This window comes from Verruconis gallopava (assembly GCF_000836295.1).
Source record: "Verruconis gallopava strain CBS 43764 unplaced genomic scaffold supercont1.14, whole genome shotgun sequence".
NCBI lineage: Eukaryota > Fungi > Ascomycota > Dothideomycetes > Venturiales > Sympoventuriaceae > Verruconis > Verruconis gallopava.
In genome coordinates this window covers 335,549-352,461 of record NW_015622150.1, presented here as the reverse complement: position 1 = coordinate 352,461, position 16,913 = coordinate 335,549, and the positions used below count along the sequence as shown (strand labels likewise).

General features: G+C 55.5%; 3 protein-coding genes across 6 annotated transcripts; 1 reads left to right on the top strand and 2 right to left on the bottom strand.

Annotated features, from left to right (window-relative positions):
• The first annotated feature begins 1,624 nt into the window (after window positions 1-1,624).
• Window positions 1,625-6,649, top strand: PV09_04867. 2 transcript variants are annotated; one of them, XM_016358299.1, is made up of 8 exons: window positions 1,625-2,241; window positions 2,304-3,005; window positions 3,055-3,384; window positions 3,434-3,715; window positions 3,767-4,314; window positions 4,365-4,596; window positions 4,771-4,867; window positions 4,918-6,649. In XM_016358299.1, exons 1-8 carry the CDS (start codon window positions 2,112-2,114, stop codon window positions 5,279-5,281), a joined length of 2,685 nt encoding a protein of 894 aa, XP_016213917.1. In that variant the 5' UTR covers window positions 1,625-2,111; the 3' UTR covers window positions 5,282-6,649. The 2 variants fall into 2 exon arrangements, with proteins under 2 accessions (XP_016213917.1, XP_016213916.1); XM_016358298.1 differs by having other exon boundaries at window positions 4,365-4,867.
• Window positions 6,650-7,296: 647 nt separating this feature from the next.
• Window positions 7,297-10,560, bottom strand: PV09_04866. Of its 3 annotated transcripts, none has more exons than XM_016358296.1 (2): window positions 7,678-10,560; window positions 7,297-7,626 (listed from the first exon to the last, which is right to left on the bottom strand). In XM_016358296.1, exons 1-2 carry the CDS (start codon window positions 9,558-9,560, stop codon window positions 7,590-7,592), a joined length of 1,920 nt encoding a protein of 639 aa, XP_016213914.1. In that variant the 5' UTR covers window positions 9,561-10,560; the 3' UTR covers window positions 7,297-7,589. The 3 variants fall into 3 exon arrangements, with proteins under 3 accessions (XP_016213914.1, XP_016213915.1, XP_016213913.1); XM_016358297.1 differs by having other exon boundaries at window positions 7,696-10,560; XM_016358295.1 differs by having other exon boundaries at window positions 7,297-10,560.
• A 1,153-nt stretch (window positions 10,561-11,713) lies between these two features.
• PV09_04865 (uncharacterized protein) lies at window positions 11,714-16,913 on the bottom strand. The gene is made up of 4 exons (XM_016358294.1): window positions 16,327-16,913; window positions 13,454-16,172; window positions 12,498-13,318; window positions 11,714-12,346 (listed from the first exon to the last, which is right to left on the bottom strand). Exons 2-4 carry the CDS (start codon window positions 16,162-16,164, stop codon window positions 12,264-12,266), a joined length of 3,615 nt encoding a protein of 1,204 aa, XP_016213912.1. The 5' UTR covers window positions 16,165-16,172; window positions 16,327-16,913; the 3' UTR covers window positions 11,714-12,263.

The window sequence follows — 16,913 nt, the reverse complement described above, 5'->3', positions numbered from 1 at the left end:
TGTTTGTGCGCAGACGCTGGGGCAAGCCCTCTTTTGCATTTGCTCGTATGGTCGAGGCTTATCAAAGAAGGGAGCACTAGCACGCTAGCCTGCTGAGGTGCCCCGCCTTCACGAAAGCAAGGAAAAACTTCACATGCCTGCACAAGATGGCGAACGGCAGTTCCCGCTTTCCTGGCCGACATGACGACGGTAGATGTTCGAGGGCGCTGGCGCACTTTTGCAAGGGCTAGATGCTACACGCTTCAGCACCACCGACACAAAAGCTGGCTCGTCAGGTCATGATCGACGACAGGGCCAACGGAAATCTTCATGTTGCTCGTAATCATCAATGCAGCCTTAGCGATCATTCTGGGGACGCCATGGATGCATTTCAGGATTCGTGATTTGCCCAGACAGCCACAACGTTTTCTGGGTAAGCTTTGCTGAAAGCGAAGTTGGCGACTGCGCCGTCTTCTGGCAAATTTTGTGGGAAAGTTCCTCGGCTCGTAGAAAACGCCAGTAAATCTGGCAAGGCTGGAATCCTGGAATCCTAGAAGCACGGAAGACGCGCCCTCAGGGTTGCAATCTTGACATCCTTGCGGGCGCGAGATGATTCAACTAGGTACGCTCGCAAAACCGTGACCGTGGACCTGTCGCTGCATCTGGGTCAACGACGAACGTGTGCGACTCACCTGCTGGCGCCGCCAGGATATGCCTGACATGTGCCTCCTTTCGCCGAAGGGCGGAAAAGCCGGAGGGACACTCAACGCTGGGAGCCTGCCTGCTTATTCGCCTGAACCTGCAGCACCGCAGAGATGATCAGCAGGAATCACGGTTCTCGCATGCGGGAATGGCGTAGTGGGCATGCGGTGCGCAAGCCAATGAACGACATGAAACTGGCTCTGAGGACATTGTCTATCGATGAGAATTGATTCAGCCTCGAGCCGGTTCAGCAAGGAGAAGCACCAATACCAACGACGTCCGAATCAAGACCAATAAAGCAGTGCAAAGGGCTCGCCACCACGTCCAGTACACAGTGATGCGCAACGTTCTGCACTCCAAACTGTGCAGAGTCGTGGCGGCAAAAGGGGTCACGATCATGCAAGCATTGTGTCAACGCTGGATGGCCTGCGTCCCTTCAGCTCGGCCCCATGCAAGCGCATCCAGCACGAGCAGTAGCGAATGGCGCTTCGTAGCAGGCGGCGGTGGCAGCCGTGGTGGCCGCGTCTGTCAAGATCTGATACTTTCGGGGGGGGGAGGGGAGCGGCGTGGGAGCCTCCAGCAAAGAAAGCGCCCACCTGCCTGCTAAGATGGCAGCCAACGGGATCGTGGGCCAGCGTGTGCGGTGGCGGGTGGACAGTGGACAGCCGTCAGGTCGCACGGGTACGGACGAGCTCTTTGGGGCGTTTGGGGGGAGGGAGACGAAGCGTCGGGTCCTCAGTCCTCAGGTCGTCGACGGGGTGTCTGTCCATCGTTGCATCGAATCCTTGCCGGCAGAGACAGCCCCACACTGACTAGTCTTTTGATATTGCCGTGCGCTTACCACTGTGGTACTGCTTAGCCCAGCCTGTTCTTCCTGACGACGGGGAGTCCTCGAAGAAATTCCCATGCGACCGGGATTGGCGGGCACGACGGCGCCGCCACTCACCTTCCAGTCCTCTTTGCCTCATCGCACACGCCCTCGAAACAAACATCCACCCTCCCCAGGCCGGGCACGCTCTCTGCTGATATCATCGCTTCTGGTGGACGCATACACTTCTCTGCCCCCTGCTCACCTGGCAAGCCACCTGGTAGCCACAGTACAACGGCTAAGTCGAGCCGCCTGTTGCGAGAGGTTGCTGCCCTTCATCTTAAACATAATTCCCACTCTGTCAATGCTTGCCCCGGCTTGCGCAGGCACGGAGTAACGCCTCGAGTCATATATGCTGCCCGCCTTGCTGTCCACTCACTGTCTCTCTGTGTTCGGCTCAGCATCGTCCGTCCCTGGTAGTCGGCGCTCAGTTTCCTGAAGCAAACACCTCCGGTTTAGATAATCGCATATCCCACAACACATCTGGCGCCCCGGATCTTTCGACACACATCTTGTCGCCGTAAAACCCCCGATCGCCCGCTGCAGGCCTTTTCTCAGATCGATGTCGCTGCCCGACATGGCAGCCGAGAGCATCTCTGGCGCTCGACCGATCCTGCCGCAGTCTACGCAGACCTCTGGCTTCCAGTTTGCGAACACTGGTGTTGCGCACCGCGATGTGCCGCAACAACGAAGTGAGTGTGCAAACGCTGTCCAAGAACCCTCCCTTTCAAGCAAAGTGGCTAACCTATGCCAGACTATGTTTTCGTCGACGAGCACAACAGACATAAGAGGTTGAAGGTTATGCGTGCATGTGAGGGTTGTAGACGGAGAAAAATCAAATGCGATGCGGCGACGACAAATTCGTGGCCATGCGCGGCATGTACACGACTAAAACTAAACTGTGTGCCACCCACCGTCAGCTACGAAAAAGACTCCAGCCAACCCGGCGTTCATACATTCGAGATTCAACGGCCAAATGAATACCCCGCTATCCCCATCGGTACCATTGGCGATTACCAGCGACCGCAGATACCCTCTCAACCGAGCTACCAAGCCATGTCAACAAACATGCCTCCTCATGTTCCGTCTCAGACATACGAGCCTCTCTCTACTTACTCGACGCCGGCATATATGACCCCTACCACGGCTCACGATGCTCAATATGCCGCCATGCCTGCGACGACGATGTCGGCTCACAGTATGGCTGGATTCGCTGGCTACACCGCTCATTCTGTGTCAACACAGCCTCGCAACGACTCGATCGACGCATCATATCACCCTCCTTTACATAGAGCAAACTCTCTCGACAGTTCTTGGAATCGACCTCCCGTGGACGTTTCTGCTTTACGGCAAAACTCTCTCGACAGTGGCTGGAGATCCGAACCAGGAGTCTCCCCGTCTGCCGACGTTCTCGCCGAAGCCATGGGAGGTTTGAAAATCGACCATCTTGCTATTGGTAAGCTCCATTAGGATCCCTTGTAGCACCACGCTAAGCGGAGAATCAGCACCGTACATTGCGGACCGGAACAAACTGGCGGAAGCTCCTGCCGTAGCAGAATACGAAGTCGATATTCCTCAGCATTCGAGTCCTGATCAGCCCCTATCGATTCCTCCTGAGATGATGCCCAGTGACGAACAGGCCCTGCAGTACTTTCAATATTTCTTTGCTAATATACATCCATATGTACCAGTTCTTAATCGCCAATTTTTCTATCAGCAATGGAGTTCGAGCCGAAACTCAATTTCGCCGCTTCTGCTAGAGGCTATCTTTGCTTGTACCACCATGACGCTAGAGGATCACGCTCAAGCTAGCAAATGGCTAGCACTTGCTACTAGTAGGTGGGACTATAGTCAGCTGGTGAACCCGAGGCTAATGCGATCTAGAGCATGAAGAAAGCTTCAAAGACGTTCCACGACTGAGCACGATTCAGGCCTCGCTAATTCTGCTGAAAGCTAGGGAGGGGGCCCCGAAGCGAGGCTACTTTTATCGTTCGTGGATGACTGTTGTAAATGTGGTGGCGATGGCAAAGGATCTTAATTTCCACGAACACAAGGCTGATCATGACGCTGGACAACCCTGCGGCTCCTCACCCTACGAATGTGTTGCAAAGACCCGAATATGGCAACTGCTGTACATTTTGGAAGGAATGATTGGCGGGCCTCAAGGTTTGATCTTCCCATCTTTTGCATGACTTGTGTGCTGAGCAAAATCCATAGGGCGCCGTGACTTTAGCGTTGACCCAGAGACCGTTGACTTCAACCCTCCAGCGAGAGTACCTGGACTTGATGAAACCGACTTCCAAGTGTCGTTCCAATTCGTGTACCTGGCGCGTTTGGTCCAAAATGTTCGGGGGATCATTCGCATATATGCAAAAGTAAAAAAGCTCAAGGACTGGTACTTGGATCCAGAATTTGTTGGGCATGATCAAGTGTTTCCCAAATGGCTACGAGAACTTCCCCAGAGTCTACTTGTCGTAATTCCTGAGGATGGATCAACTCCGTATCTGCCGAATTCATTCACGGCAAACATGAACTGCTATCACTACCTGAGTGTTGTTATGCAACATAGACCGCAAGTGCACTATCTCACAGCGACGGACGGCAATTGGAGACAACATATGATCATATGCCACGATGCGGCAAAGAAAATTTGCAGGATCCAGGAGGCGATATTGGAGAACTTTGGAATGCCTGGCATGTTGTGCATGCTGCGCGGCATCAGCTTTACCGTATATTGCGTGCTCACCTGTGTCATGCTACACCTTGTACGTGTCTTCGCCGAGTCCTAGATTTGCATAGCTAACTTAAAGCGTAGGCATCAATCACGTCACCAGATCCCGAACTCAATTGTGAAGCACGCGATTACTTCGTTCGGCACATGCGAATTTTGGAACAAGTTATTCCTCACTGGCCACTTCCAGAGGTTCAAGCCCAGGTGAACAGCTTGCGGGAAGCCTTCTCTGCGGACACAAGCAAACCGTTCGATTTGAAGCCCAGCTTTCCGTTCGGCAGTCCATCCGCCCAGAATGCCAGCCCTATCACCGACGGTGCGTACACCCAGCAACCACATTCTGTGTCTAGACCATCCGTTGTAGCCCAAAGAGCAACAGTCTCTTTGGAACCACCGGCACAGGTCAGCTATACCACTAGTATTCCTCAACACCCCATATCGCCTCCGGTTTCAACAACGGATGAGGTGCCAAAGGCTGATTCACCCGTAGTTCAAGGCTTGGCGATGATGGGCGCAGGACAACCAAACCAAGGCGTTCAGGGACCAGAAGGTTATCAGCAGCAGTGGAACCCGACGAAGATATTCGAGTAAGCCACAGCGGCTACGTGCAGGAATTTAGAGCTAACGAGTGCATTAGTCAATGGAACGCTGCCTTCGGAACACCTGCTTCATCGACGTCACAGCCATCCCCTCCCATGCAACGGAATCAACCTGGTACATTCGACGTTCGCTCAAACCAAGAGGGCTTGTCGTCTCAGTATCACTCGACACCGCCTCAAGCGAATTATGCAGCGCCAGACGCCAATTTGCAAATGCAGACCGGCATACCAGCTCAGCAGCAAGGAAGCTATCCTCCATCTCAATCTAACTCATTCGTGTCACCCAGTATGTGGCAGCAAGTTGTCGCAAATTCACTCGTTGATGGCCGCAAGCGTATGTGGACGGACTACAACAGTGGCCAAGGCATGAGTATGGATGCTATGGCTAAACGACAGCGATAGCCTCAGTCCAGCAATGTTGCAAAAGATGAATTCGGCCCGGAGGCCCCAGTTCACGCAATGGAGTTTATCCCTCATATTTTAGCAGCATGCAGCGTCTTGCGGTGCCTACACCTTCATGACTATGCTCGCGCGACATGATGAACAAGGGCCCTTGACGTGATCGGCTGGAAATCAACTGCCGACTCAAGCTCTTTCACCCCACATTGTATCAGTAAAGGCGCTTCTGCAAGGAAACGACAGGCCCCAACGCGGACTATCCTCTTTCTGATCATCTAAGCAGCTCACGTAGTTGCTCATGTCTACTTTTCGCCGATATGAGTCGGCAACCTCTATATCTAGGACCAGCACCAGGGGAGTGGAAAGTCGGATCTATAAGATGGTTCCTTAGTCAAGACGTATTGGCACTGCATTTCATCACCCTTTCCGGCCTAAAGGGACGAACAGCCGTCAGATGAACACGTGCTTGGGTCACCGCTGGGCAGGCCTCCCTTGATCAACCAAGGCCCGTCCTCAGGCGCCCCCCCCCTTCCTTGGCTTCCCGTCGATCGGGGGAATGCTGCCACGAGGCTTCGAAACCAGTCTTTTCCGACCGTTAAAACCGTCGACTTCTGACGTGTGCACACTATGTTCACTTGTCAGGACAGCCTATCTTTGCTCTCACTCAAAGAGTGCTGATGCAGGCCAAGAAGTCTTACCAAACCGGTGAGGCTTCATTTTAGTATCAACTTTCGCAGCACTCCCGCAAGCGCTTTTGAGCATCAAGCACACCTCAGACTACTCAACTCCTGCTTCCTCCAACGAACGCTGGGCTGGTCCAAGCGTTGGCGGATTACAGTGTGCAGTGCTGACGGGGGGTGGGTACGTACCATGATCCTAGCTAACCTGTTCATATTGCTTTTTCGCTCGCTTAGCCGAGGTGTGGGACTTCTACTTTTTTTTTTCCTGCCTGCGACGGAGCAGTTCTCAACATGGGTCTATTGTTTATGAGCCTCAAAACCTGGCGTCGAAGCGTGTGCAAGCAAAAAAAAAGTAATGCAGCATGGCCGTCGGAAAAAAAAAAGACCGCCGACCTCCTTCGATCATTCTTCATGGTATACCCCGCCCAGAAGTCTTTGTAATGGCTTGGCACATGGTTTGATGTACGCAATTCTTTCCCATAGCGCTTTTCGGTGGCTGCAATGTACGATAGAACTTGATGACCTGAACGAGTGAATAATGTGACCTGCGATACCAGATATGATGAAGTCAGGGATAATAATTGTTTTTCTTTTTTTTTTTTTTTGAAAGAAAAGAAAAATGAAAAGAAAAATAACCACTAAAAAAAATATATACTCTCCCCAACACCGTAATTGGGAAGGAAAAGAAATGAATCACTAAGCTTAACTTTGTACTCGCACATTTCATAGGACTGCTCTTCCTTCCCAAACGCTCCTGTTCGTCTCCTTCGTGATGGTGATGAAAAGAACACGCGGAGACTCATGTTTTCCAGACGGCAACTGCCGCGAGGTAGATGCTCTTCCCACCTGAGCCTGGCACGAACGATCAACAAAGGGGGGTCCAGAGAATTTAAGCAGGAAAAGAAGAGAGAGAGAGAGGGAAATAAGCGGAAGAAAGTAGGAGAGGAAGAGACACAAGTCGTACGTCCTACACGAATCTTTCCCCATCCAAACGTGTTTTTTACACAATGCAAGGGATGATGGCTACATATATATATATGCGTGGGCGTATAAAATAAAACGATAAATCGAAGAGCCATCGCACCCGCATCCCATGCCGCAAGTGAGATCTATAGGTTTCATGTCCATGCAAAGCGAAACGAGTCACAAGTCATCTCTAAAATAACGGCGCCCTTTTCTCGTTTCGAGGCTATGCTTTCCCTTTCCACCATGCAAAAAAATGGGTTTTTTTTTTCTTTCTTTTCGTTTGCCTAAGAGCCGACTGGAAAAAGACAAAAGAGGAAGAGGAAGGGAGATAGATGAGGAGAGAGGGGAAAAAAAAAAAGGGGGGGGGGGGGGGGGGAGCGAGGAGGGAGGAGAAAGGGCGGTAGAGTCGTGACAGGTTTGTTTTGCAATCCAACAAGAGGAAGGTTTACAAAGCGGTCGAGATATTGCCCTTGTTCCAAGTGGGCACAGCGGTTTGCCAGGTCCGGGGGGGACGGGTTACTACGAGCGCTGTCCGGGGTGGAGCTGCCGGAGATTTCGAACGGTGGACGTCGCTCGGGTCTTGGTCGACGGTGGAGGACGGACACGGGAGCTGGGATGTTCGGCCGGTCTTTGGGCCTGCGACCCGAGCGCGTGTGATGCGAGGCTCAGAAGAGCATGTCGTCCAGTCGTAGGCCTCTCCGTCTGCGAGCCTTAGCGTCCAGTCTCACGCGAGGATCGAACTCGAGCTCGCACTCTTGCAGCCAGTCTGACCTTTGCGACGAGACTCTCCGTCTCGATGATCCTCCGACGGCCTGATCGTTGAATTCTACGCCGAAGTCGTGACGCAAGAAGGTCATCACGCCTCCGAGGTGTCTGTCGCCGTTGGCGACGATCAGCTGTGAGCCATCGGCCGAGATGGCGGTGCCCGCGACGTCGCCGAAGAACTCAATCACTTGTTTGGTTGCATATGTGCGCGCGTCGACAACGTTCACTACGTCCGCCGACTCGGCCACGACAAGAACAGGACTTCCCCCTCCGAGAGGGGAGAACTGGAGTGAGGTCGGATGAGCGTTCTCGGTCGCAATGGCCGCCAGCGGACGCGACCAATTCCGAGCGTCCCACACCACGACCTGGCAGTCCTGACCCGCAGTCGCCACGTGAATGTCGTTGTCCGCCCAGGCACACGCAAAGCCGTGGCCTGAACTTCCACCCCTCGCATGTTCCAGAATGCGACCTTGGTCGGCGTCTGCGATCAATGCACCGTCGAAATCTCCCACGAGCACGCGCAGCCGGCCGTTGGGTGAGGTGGCCGAGCAGTTGACAACGTCGTCATACGGCACGCTGGAAACGATACGCCCGGAAAGGACGTCCAGAGTCCGGATGTGTCTGTCGTTCGAGCAGAAGGCTGCCAAAGGATTGCCATTCGAGCGGCTGTTGAAAGAGTGAATGTGATTAGTGATAGCATGGCGGTCGTAAGAGACGAAGCCAATGACGGGCTCCGTCCCGAATTCGGACAGGAGATTCTGTACCGCGAACTCGCCCCGGAAGCCGCCTGCGATCAAGGCAGAGCCGGCTGCGGCAAGAGACGTGACGTGGAAGTCGGACGTAGCTTGGAACGGGTCTGACGACGGGCTGAGATCCATGACGCACGTGGGGAGCGGATTCGAAGAGCCAAAGGACATGACTTTGGAGCGTGACACATAGTGGATGTCGTTGTGAGACGTCGTGGCCAGCAGGTTCCGTAATTGATAATGTTCGATCCAGGGCCGGGCGTTGGTGTTCGTCTGCGAAAAGAGAAACGTGCGTGCAGCAGCCGGTATTCTCCGGGCCGCGTGAGGAGTAGCAAACTGGCGTATCTGGGGATGTTGGTGATATCGGCTTCGAATGTGTCGAACCTCAGAGGCACGAGTACCAAACCGGGCCCATTTGACGCCTTGTGCATCGCAACTGCCGACGGCCACGTCTGTGTTCAAGACGACGGGCGGCCTGGGCACTCCTCTGACGTTCATAACCTCTGCTGATATCGGACTGTCCACGTTGCCTGCTTGGTACTCCATCAGCCACGCGGCAAGGAACAATGCCATGTCGTGACTTGAATTCGGATTCGGACGACACGGCCGCTCAACATCCCACGACGCAACGGTCGACGCTAGGCGCTGCGCGGCGGGATGCCCGTCTGTGTCTGTCGGTTGCGGGTTCGCTTCCGACAAGTCCATCGCATCCTCGGCATGGGAGGGAAGAAGAAGAGAGGAAGTCGATGAAAGATGGGCAGCAAAGAACAGTCGAGCACGAGGCCCGTACGGATCTTCGCCATGTCGACCACGATTCAAGCTCGGGTGCCGTGACTCTGGTGTCTCTGAAGGGGTACCCTGTTCGATGCTAGGGGCCAAGTCCAGTTGCAGCAACTGTCCTCGTAAGGCTGACGGGGCCGCACCCTCATTCAGCAGACCCCAAGGCGAAATGTCCCACTCTGACGGCTCTTCGGTGGGTGACGAAGCACCGTGCAGCGTTTCTCTCGCCCGATCTTCCACGCTGGCCGGAGATTTTGACTGCTCCGGAACGGTGCGAGCAGCCAAATCCCGGAACGGCGACGGCCCGCAGTCGTCTCCGGAGGCGGGTGACGGCAGTGGGGTCATGGTGGTGAAGATATGTGGCTTGTCGTCATGAGCAAGAAAGGATATCAGTAGGAACGGCTACGATGGAAACGTGACGTGATGGGTGAAGATTGCATGGCGCTGCATGTGAAATTCGAAGCAGGCCTTCTAGATGTTTGCCAGATGCCACGGAAAAGAGCGCAAGCAGGGATAGGCAAAAATCGTAGATATAAAGAAAAGGACCAAATCTCTCGTTCGGTGACGAAAGGCACGGGAAGCGGACTGATCACATTTCAGAAGCTGGCGGGGCGTGCAAAGGGTAGACGGTGAGCAAAAGCTGTCGAGCAGATGGATGAGACGGGCAACGAGAAACAATAGTGCCGCGAAGAAAAAACTTGGGTGGAACAAGTCGTGGTAGAGGTTTATGAGTGGTGCTGATTGGCCTTGTTCCAGGTTGCTCTTGTGATCTGGAGAGTCGAAATGCCAGCGCTTTGCGGTGGAATATGCAGGTTGTCTGCAGCGGGTCGGCAAGCCACTTGGTCTCGTTGTCTTCCCTGGCCTTTCTGGATACGTCGACCAAGTGGAAGGGGGTGTAGCCTCAAAGGCTTGTGGATGGAAAGACGGCCCAGAAGGCGGGAGGATTCCGCCACGGGACGCTGCAGCTGGACGAGGCAATACGGGGATCCGGCAGGCTTGGACTTTGTGATTCACCAACATGGCCTGAGTTGTACTGACACGCGAGCCCTCGTGTCGCCTGCCCGGTCTCCGGGACGGCGGTAGGGGGGGGCGTGTTTTTGTGGAGGATGGGACGTGGCCACGCTCTGCGGCTGAGGGTGCTTGCACGCACGACGCACGCGTTGAACGACGCGGAAGAGAACGGGCCTGGGCGACGCAGAAAACCAGAGCCGAGGAAGAGAGAGAGAGAGAGAGAGACGATGGCGATGCCAGCGAGCGGGGCCACAGCACCTTGTGGCCACGCTCGCAAACGCCGTTCGGGAGCGTTCAGACGGATCCGCCAAGTTGGGCCCGGGTCGGGTGCGTCGGGCGTCAAGAAAGCGCAAGCCTCGAACGCACGAAACGTCACTGGCAGCGAACACTCGACGACGGGCCAATGCTCCTCGAGTCGCTCTACCAGGGCACGCAGGATGCAAGTCGGCCAACGCCATCCAAGCAAGGAGGAAAATATATAAAAAAAGAGCTCAAAGAAAGGGCGTGATGGATTTGTGTTGCACGACCGCGCGACGAAGGGAACGGAGCCGATCGTGACGTTCAGCAGCAAGGCGCCTCCCCTCCCTCTTCTCCAACCCCTTCACCAAAAAAAAACAACGAGGGAGCGAGACGGATAGAGAAAGAGAGCAGGAGACAGGCCGTCCGGAGAAGAAGTTGCCACGCTTGTAGAGCAAAGGAGACAAAACGACCAGTGAGAGGCCAGCAAGCGAGAGAAGAGCGTCGACGATCCTGCACGGGATCGAATGCGGACAGGTGAGTTGGCGGGCATGAGAGAGACAAAGAGACAAGAGAGAGCGCGCGCACGAGAGAGAGAGAGAGAGAGAGAGAGTGAGTGAGTGAGTGAGAGAGAGAGAGAGGAACAGCGAGGAGCAGGAAAAAGGATGAGCGAACGTTTGCAAATCTTTTCTGTCTGTCTCCGTCACTCACTCTCACTCTCTCTCTCTCTCCCCGTGTGTGTGTCTCCTCTTCGCCCTCTGTTCTCGCGCGCCTTGTTTCGCGTCGCGCTCGCCAACCCGCAGAACCTCTCCCCCTCTGTGCGCTCGCCTTCTGCCCCGTCCCCTCCCCCTTCTGACCACTCCTCTCGTTCTCCCTCGTGTTGTGTCACGATCCGGCCTCCCGGGAAACCGACAAAGGTGCGCGACGCCCCCGTCCAAGGGCGACGGTCTTTTTGCGAGCCCAAGGAGGGCCCGCCCGCAACCGCCTGGCCACGCGGGTGCCCGCTGCTCGCGTGGTGGACGCGCCCCCCCTCCCCCGCCCCCGCCAACGTCGGACGGCCTGTAACTTTGGGGCGATGAAATCATGGAAACAAAGACACAAAAAGTCCTTCGCCCAGGACAAGATAGGTTGCGGTGCTCCTTGGGTGGGGGGAACGCCCCTCACTACTGCCGTGGCAGCGTGAAAAATCACTTGCAGCACGTCGTCTCCGGCCTGCGGACGCCCATCATTCCGCTCAGGTGAGCTATGCCTGCCTACCGTGCGACACAGCGGACCACGCGCCACGTCCTGTAAATCAGCCCTTCTGTTTCGTTGTCGGTCGCATAGAAAGTACCGCCGGTTGACGCATTTTTTATTCCTTATCTCTGTACAACTACGCACATGCACGCGCGCCCTCACTCTCTTCTCACGCTCACGCTCACGCACAACGTACGACAGCGATTGTCGATCTGTCGACCTGTAGATATGGGCGAAGCGAACGGATCGATCGCCTTCTGCAGGCCTCCGCCAATTAAGTACAGTTCCCCTCAGCCGGAAAGAGCGTCGATTCGCGCACCGCAAGTGAGCACGCCCAAGCCGCCCGGCAAGCCCGAGTCTCTCAATCCCTCCACACCCCCCCAGTAACCAGAAAACAGAAGAATATAAAAAAAAATTACAACGCAATTCAGAAACTCAAATATGCACTTGGCGCCGAGAAAATGCCCACCCGTGAATGCTGGTCCATGTATCAATAGCGTACAAGCGAGGCACCCGAAAGCTTTCTCCGCTGTGATCCTCACAATGCAAAGTCCGTAGTCAGGTTTACATGTCGTGATACGGTTCGTAGCCGGGCTGCTGCGTCGGCCAGCTGTTGACCGTCGAGGTTGCGCCTTTCAATCTTCGCTCTGTTTGGAAAAAAAAAGCAGGGGTTAGCAAACGGGTAAGCATTGATTAGAAAAGAAAAAAAAAAGGAGGGCAACATGACCTATCGTGACCTTGTGCAATGATTTCGCCAAAAAAGGGGGGGGAGGGGATTATGTGGTGGGATCAGCTTACCCTGTTCAAAGTCGCCCCAGCGCTTCATCGTGATCTTACTGCTGTCAAACTCGCCCTCGTATTCGTAGCCGGCCTTCTTGACCTTTTCACCCGCCGTCTTGCGCGTGTCACCCCAGCTGAAGTCGTCGAACTTCCAATACGCGTACGTGGGCAGAACAAAGTTCCAAATCGGCAGGGAAAGCAGGTAGACGAACATCCAGGCGACGTACGACCAACGGTGTGCCGTCAGCACGATGAGAACAGCCGGCAGACCGAGAATGAGAGCGAGCAGAATGAGAGGGATGACAGGCGCTTCGGTGTGCTCGACAGCGGCCCTAATACTGATGGCGACGAGGTAGATGGTGAACGAGATGGCAGCCGGTAGGACGAGCGTGCCCAGGAGCTCGACGAAGACGACAAACTGCATGCTGAAGCAGAAGGTGCCGCACAGGTCGCGCACCAGGACCAGCTCCATGAGATTGTGCACCGTACTGTTGATCCATCTTCGTCGCTGAGAAAGCAAGACCTTGAACTTGTCCGGAACGGTCGTCTTGCACACAGCTTGAGGCACAAAGACCTGCTTGCGCTTGGGGAACGTCTTGAGCATCAGGGTCGACAGGTACCGATCTTCTCCCAACAGCAGTAAGTTCTTCTTGTGCAGCGTGTCAACCACGTTTTCTGAATAGTGCTCGACCACATCCGGATTGGCCAGAATCGGCACCCAGTAGTTCTGTCCGCCCTTGGGCGCCTTGATACGGTACATGCAGAAGCAGCCGGGAAGACAGGTGACACCACCGAAGACGGACTCGAACGACTTTGACAAGTGATGTGAGATGAAGTATCTGGAAAGAGAAGATCTAGTCAGCACTACGGACGTTTGATCCAATCGCACGTGTATTGGGGCCGGAAAGGGGGGGGGGGGGGGGGGGGGGATAACGTAAGTGAAAAAAAAAGAATTTAACTGGGGAGCGACGTACTCGAAGACTTGGATCATGGTGACCCAACTTTCACGCTTATTCGCAATCTTCGTCTCGCCACACAAGCCCATGATCTCAGGGTCCTTCACCATGGCCGACACCATGTGTGTCAAGCTGTCCGGGAAGACCTTGGTGTCGGCGTCGACCATGAGCACCATCTCGTAAAAGTCCGGCGAGATGCCCGTGACCTTCCAGATTCCGTTGAACATCTCAAACTCCAGCTCCGTCATGCGCTCGTCGAACATGACCTTCTGCAGGAAGGACATGAGGATGATCTGCGAGTCTCGCTTGCCACGGTTGCCCGGCTTGCTCTTGCTTGCCTCGTCTGGGGTGCCGCACTTGACGACAAGCAGCATGGGCACTCGTTCCTGGCGTTCGAGCGGGACGGCAGAGTCAGATCCATAGTCGTAGAAGCCCGCATACACCTTGGCCATGTTGTGGCGCTTGGCACCACTAGCGACAGCAACGTAGGAGAACGGTTGCACATCCTGGGGTAACGTCGCGTGGTCCTTCATCATGCTCAGGCAAATGTCCGGCGTGGACTCTGTTTCACCTTTGCCTTTGATCACACCGTCGGCCACGACGAGAATGAGCTTGTGGCTGTTCGGATAGTCCGTAGTCGCGATCGAATCAAGTGTCGTGCGTAAGCCATCGTGACCTTCGGAATAGGCAGTGACCAGGCAGATGACATGGGCCAGCGGATAGCCAAAGGGTTGCCATTCTGGAGGGGGTTGTGGAACGACGGCTTCGTGTATGAACCCCGCGGGACCCGGCCCTTCACTGTCTAGCACGACGCTCGAGCGTGCGTCGCCTGTCGGAAGCGTTCCCTGGCTCTGATTTCCTTGCTTGTACATGCCGCCACCCACTGCGAGAAGCTTGGAGGTGGAGCTCTGGCTGGCCATCGTCGTGTAACCCGGGCGACCCGTGGCACGATCGATGGCATAAGGACTCGTGAATCTCGACGTAGTTGGGAACAGCATGCTACCTCTCTTGCTAGAGCGGTCAGCATAGCTGGCTACGGGATCCGTCAACTTCGGTGGCGGTCTGTAAATGTCATCCGACCATTCCTCAATTTGCTGCTGTCGTTCCTTGGAGCTCCGAACGCCTTTGTCGGCAGCAAACTTGCGAGAAAGGACCCATTGGAAAGCCAATGCGAGGAAGAATTTAGCCAGCACGATGGACAGAATGAAGGTGAGGGAGACGTAGAGCACGACCTTGGAGGCGATGCAGCCTACGGATGTGGTGTCAACGGAGCCAACCTTGATGATCTGCGAGAGACACTTGGCAACCTGCTTGTCCGAGGCCGACGAAAAGGAGCGTGTCACGTCCAAGCCAAGCAAAGCGGTGTTGTGCCGGATCTCGTTGAACTTCTCGGGCACGTTCACCGCGGTTGTATTTATGAAGTCGATGAGCGAAAGATCAAGCACGTCGCTACCGTACACCATCAACTCACGACTGGAATTGCGAACGTCATCCCATGTGAAGTAGACGTTGCCAAAGATGTGCAGGTCGTAGAAAGTTTTGCGAGCATCCATAGAGGTGTGGCACGCGTATCCCTCATACACAGGCTGGGTGTCGTTCGGCTTGCTAGAGCCGTCCTGCTTGAAGGGTCTGCAGGGGAAGTACCAAGCCACGTCCTCGCCGTCGCTAGGTAGATCCGCGGCCTTCTTGGTGATCAAACCCTTGCACGCGCCATTGACATTCTGGAACAAGAAGCTGCCGTCATATCCTCCCCATCCCAACTGTCCACTGTCGTTCGGGATATCGAAGCAGACGTTGGCACCGTCGGGGATGCCGCGGGCGAGCGGATGGTGCGAGTGCGACAGATCGATTGCGTTGCCGTGGAAGATCATGAAACCCTTGTCCACTTCGTTGACGCGAATCCGATTCGACTGGCCCGGCGGACACACGGTTTGCGTGAAGCCAAAGGTGATGTAGCCAACGAACGTGCAGATAAGGAGAATGATGCTGATGAGGCCCATTTTCTCCCGCCACGCCCGCTGCTGCGCCTTCTGCGGCTTTCCGAAGCAGCGCAGAACGGCATCGGGGCACCAGAACGTCACAATGGCGCAATACACGTTCCACAAGCTCGGCGGCCTCACCGACGCCGCATCGCGCGCCCGCATCTCGCGCTCCTGACGCCGTTTCAGCTCCTTCTGCGTGTGGCTTCTGCGCAGCTTTCCCCCCTCCTTCTTGTCGAGTGGGACATCGTGGAACTTCTCCTTCATGGGAGGGCTCTGCGACGTTGACGACCGTGTGAGCCGATTCCCCTGATCGGCGAACGGGCTGTTCGCATCCGCAGACTCTTCGTGGTCTTCCATGATAGGATCATGGCCTGTGGTTGAGGGCTGTACCGCCATGCGCTGGGCGTGTTTGCGGTAATGGTAGTTGGGGTCGTCCGAGTCGTTGCGCCGACGCTCAGGCTTGATCAGACTCTTCTTGCGCGACACGTCGCCGCCATGGGGCCGTTCGCTCGGAGTCTGTGAAGACCCTATCATCGGCGAGCGATCATCAGATGGTCGATGCTGGGGAGCAGCATGAGCGTAGGAATTATAGCCGCTTTGGCGAGGTCGGTTCCCCGAGCCGGGCGCTGCTGTTGGGCTCGCGAACACGGGAGGACGGGGCGAGCTCTCGATATCGTTGTTGCGGCGTGTAGGCGTTCTGCCCTCTGTGTTGTTGCCGCCCCGACGCGGCGAATTGTGTGACGACATTATGAACTCTGTATCATGACAATCAGCACCCTTGTTTGCCGGGACACATTCCTTCCTCATCGCGACCGGATGCTCCTTGCTCCTGCGGCGCCGCCGGACGGCAGCCCAAAGACGTCGTCACACATTGGGGGGGCGCAAGGGAAGGGAGGATTTGCTTCTTACAAATAAGGGTTTCTGGAAGGTTGGTTCCTGCCAACCCAGCTCGTTGGGCGGTATCCTGCTGAAGTGTCCTTCTAGCTTCCCTCTTGGCCCGATCTTCCTCCTGTTTCTCAGATCCGCAACATCCAAAGCGTCGATTGCCAAGTACGTCTCTTTCACGTCTAAACACGGTCTTGGTCACGGAAGGGAGCGACCGGAACGTCCAGGCGCGCGAAAAGCGGCTCGGAGACGGTGATGAAGGGCAGCAAGCGTCGCTCAGCAGAGGCGGTGGTGGCAGGCAGCGAATGGAAACTGATGATGGTCAACAGACACGGCCTCGGGTGACTGCGAGGTGCAGGACGAGGACGGTGCGAAGTGGCCAGCGAGAGAGGCTCCGCAGCGAGGGTCAGTGTGTTGTGCGTGGGAGTGGGAGTGTTTGTGTCTGTGTGCACAGGAGAGCGGAGCAACGAACGTCGTATCACCACAAGGCTCTGGCTCGTGGGAACGAGACGAGGCGAGGCCAGCAGGAAACGAGCGCGGCTGAACGAGTGTTGGGTTTGGGCAAGCAAAGCAGCAGAGCCAGCAGCAGGGAAACAAGGACGAGGTGAGAG

Coding starts and splice junctions, on each gene's coding strand:
- PV09_04867 (XM_016358298.1), top strand. CDS start 2,112: ATGTCGCTGCCCGACATGGCAGCCGAGAGCATCTCTGGCGCTCGACCG. Junction 4,315..4,364: donor CCTGTGTCATGCTACACCTT/GTACGTGTCTTC, acceptor CTTAAAGCGTAG/GCATCAATCACGTCACCAGA. Junction 4,868..4,917: donor AACCCGACGAAGATATTCGA/GTAAGCCACAGC, acceptor CGAGTGCATTAG/TCAATGGAACGCTGCCTTCG.
- PV09_04866 (XM_016358295.1), bottom strand. CDS start 9,560: ATGACCCCACTGCCGTCACCCGCCTCCGGAGACGACTGCGGGCCGTCG.
- PV09_04865 (XM_016358294.1), bottom strand. CDS start 16,164: ATGTCGTCACACAATTCGCCGCGTCGGGGCGGCAACAACACAGAGGGC. Junction 13,319..13,453: donor ACCATGATCCAAGTCTTCGA/GTACGTCGCTCC, acceptor TTCTCTTTCCAG/ATACTTCATCTCACATCACT. Junction 12,347..12,497: donor CTGGGGCGACTTTGAACAGG/GTAAGCTGATCC, acceptor TTTTCCAAACAG/AGCGAAGATTGAAAGGCGCA.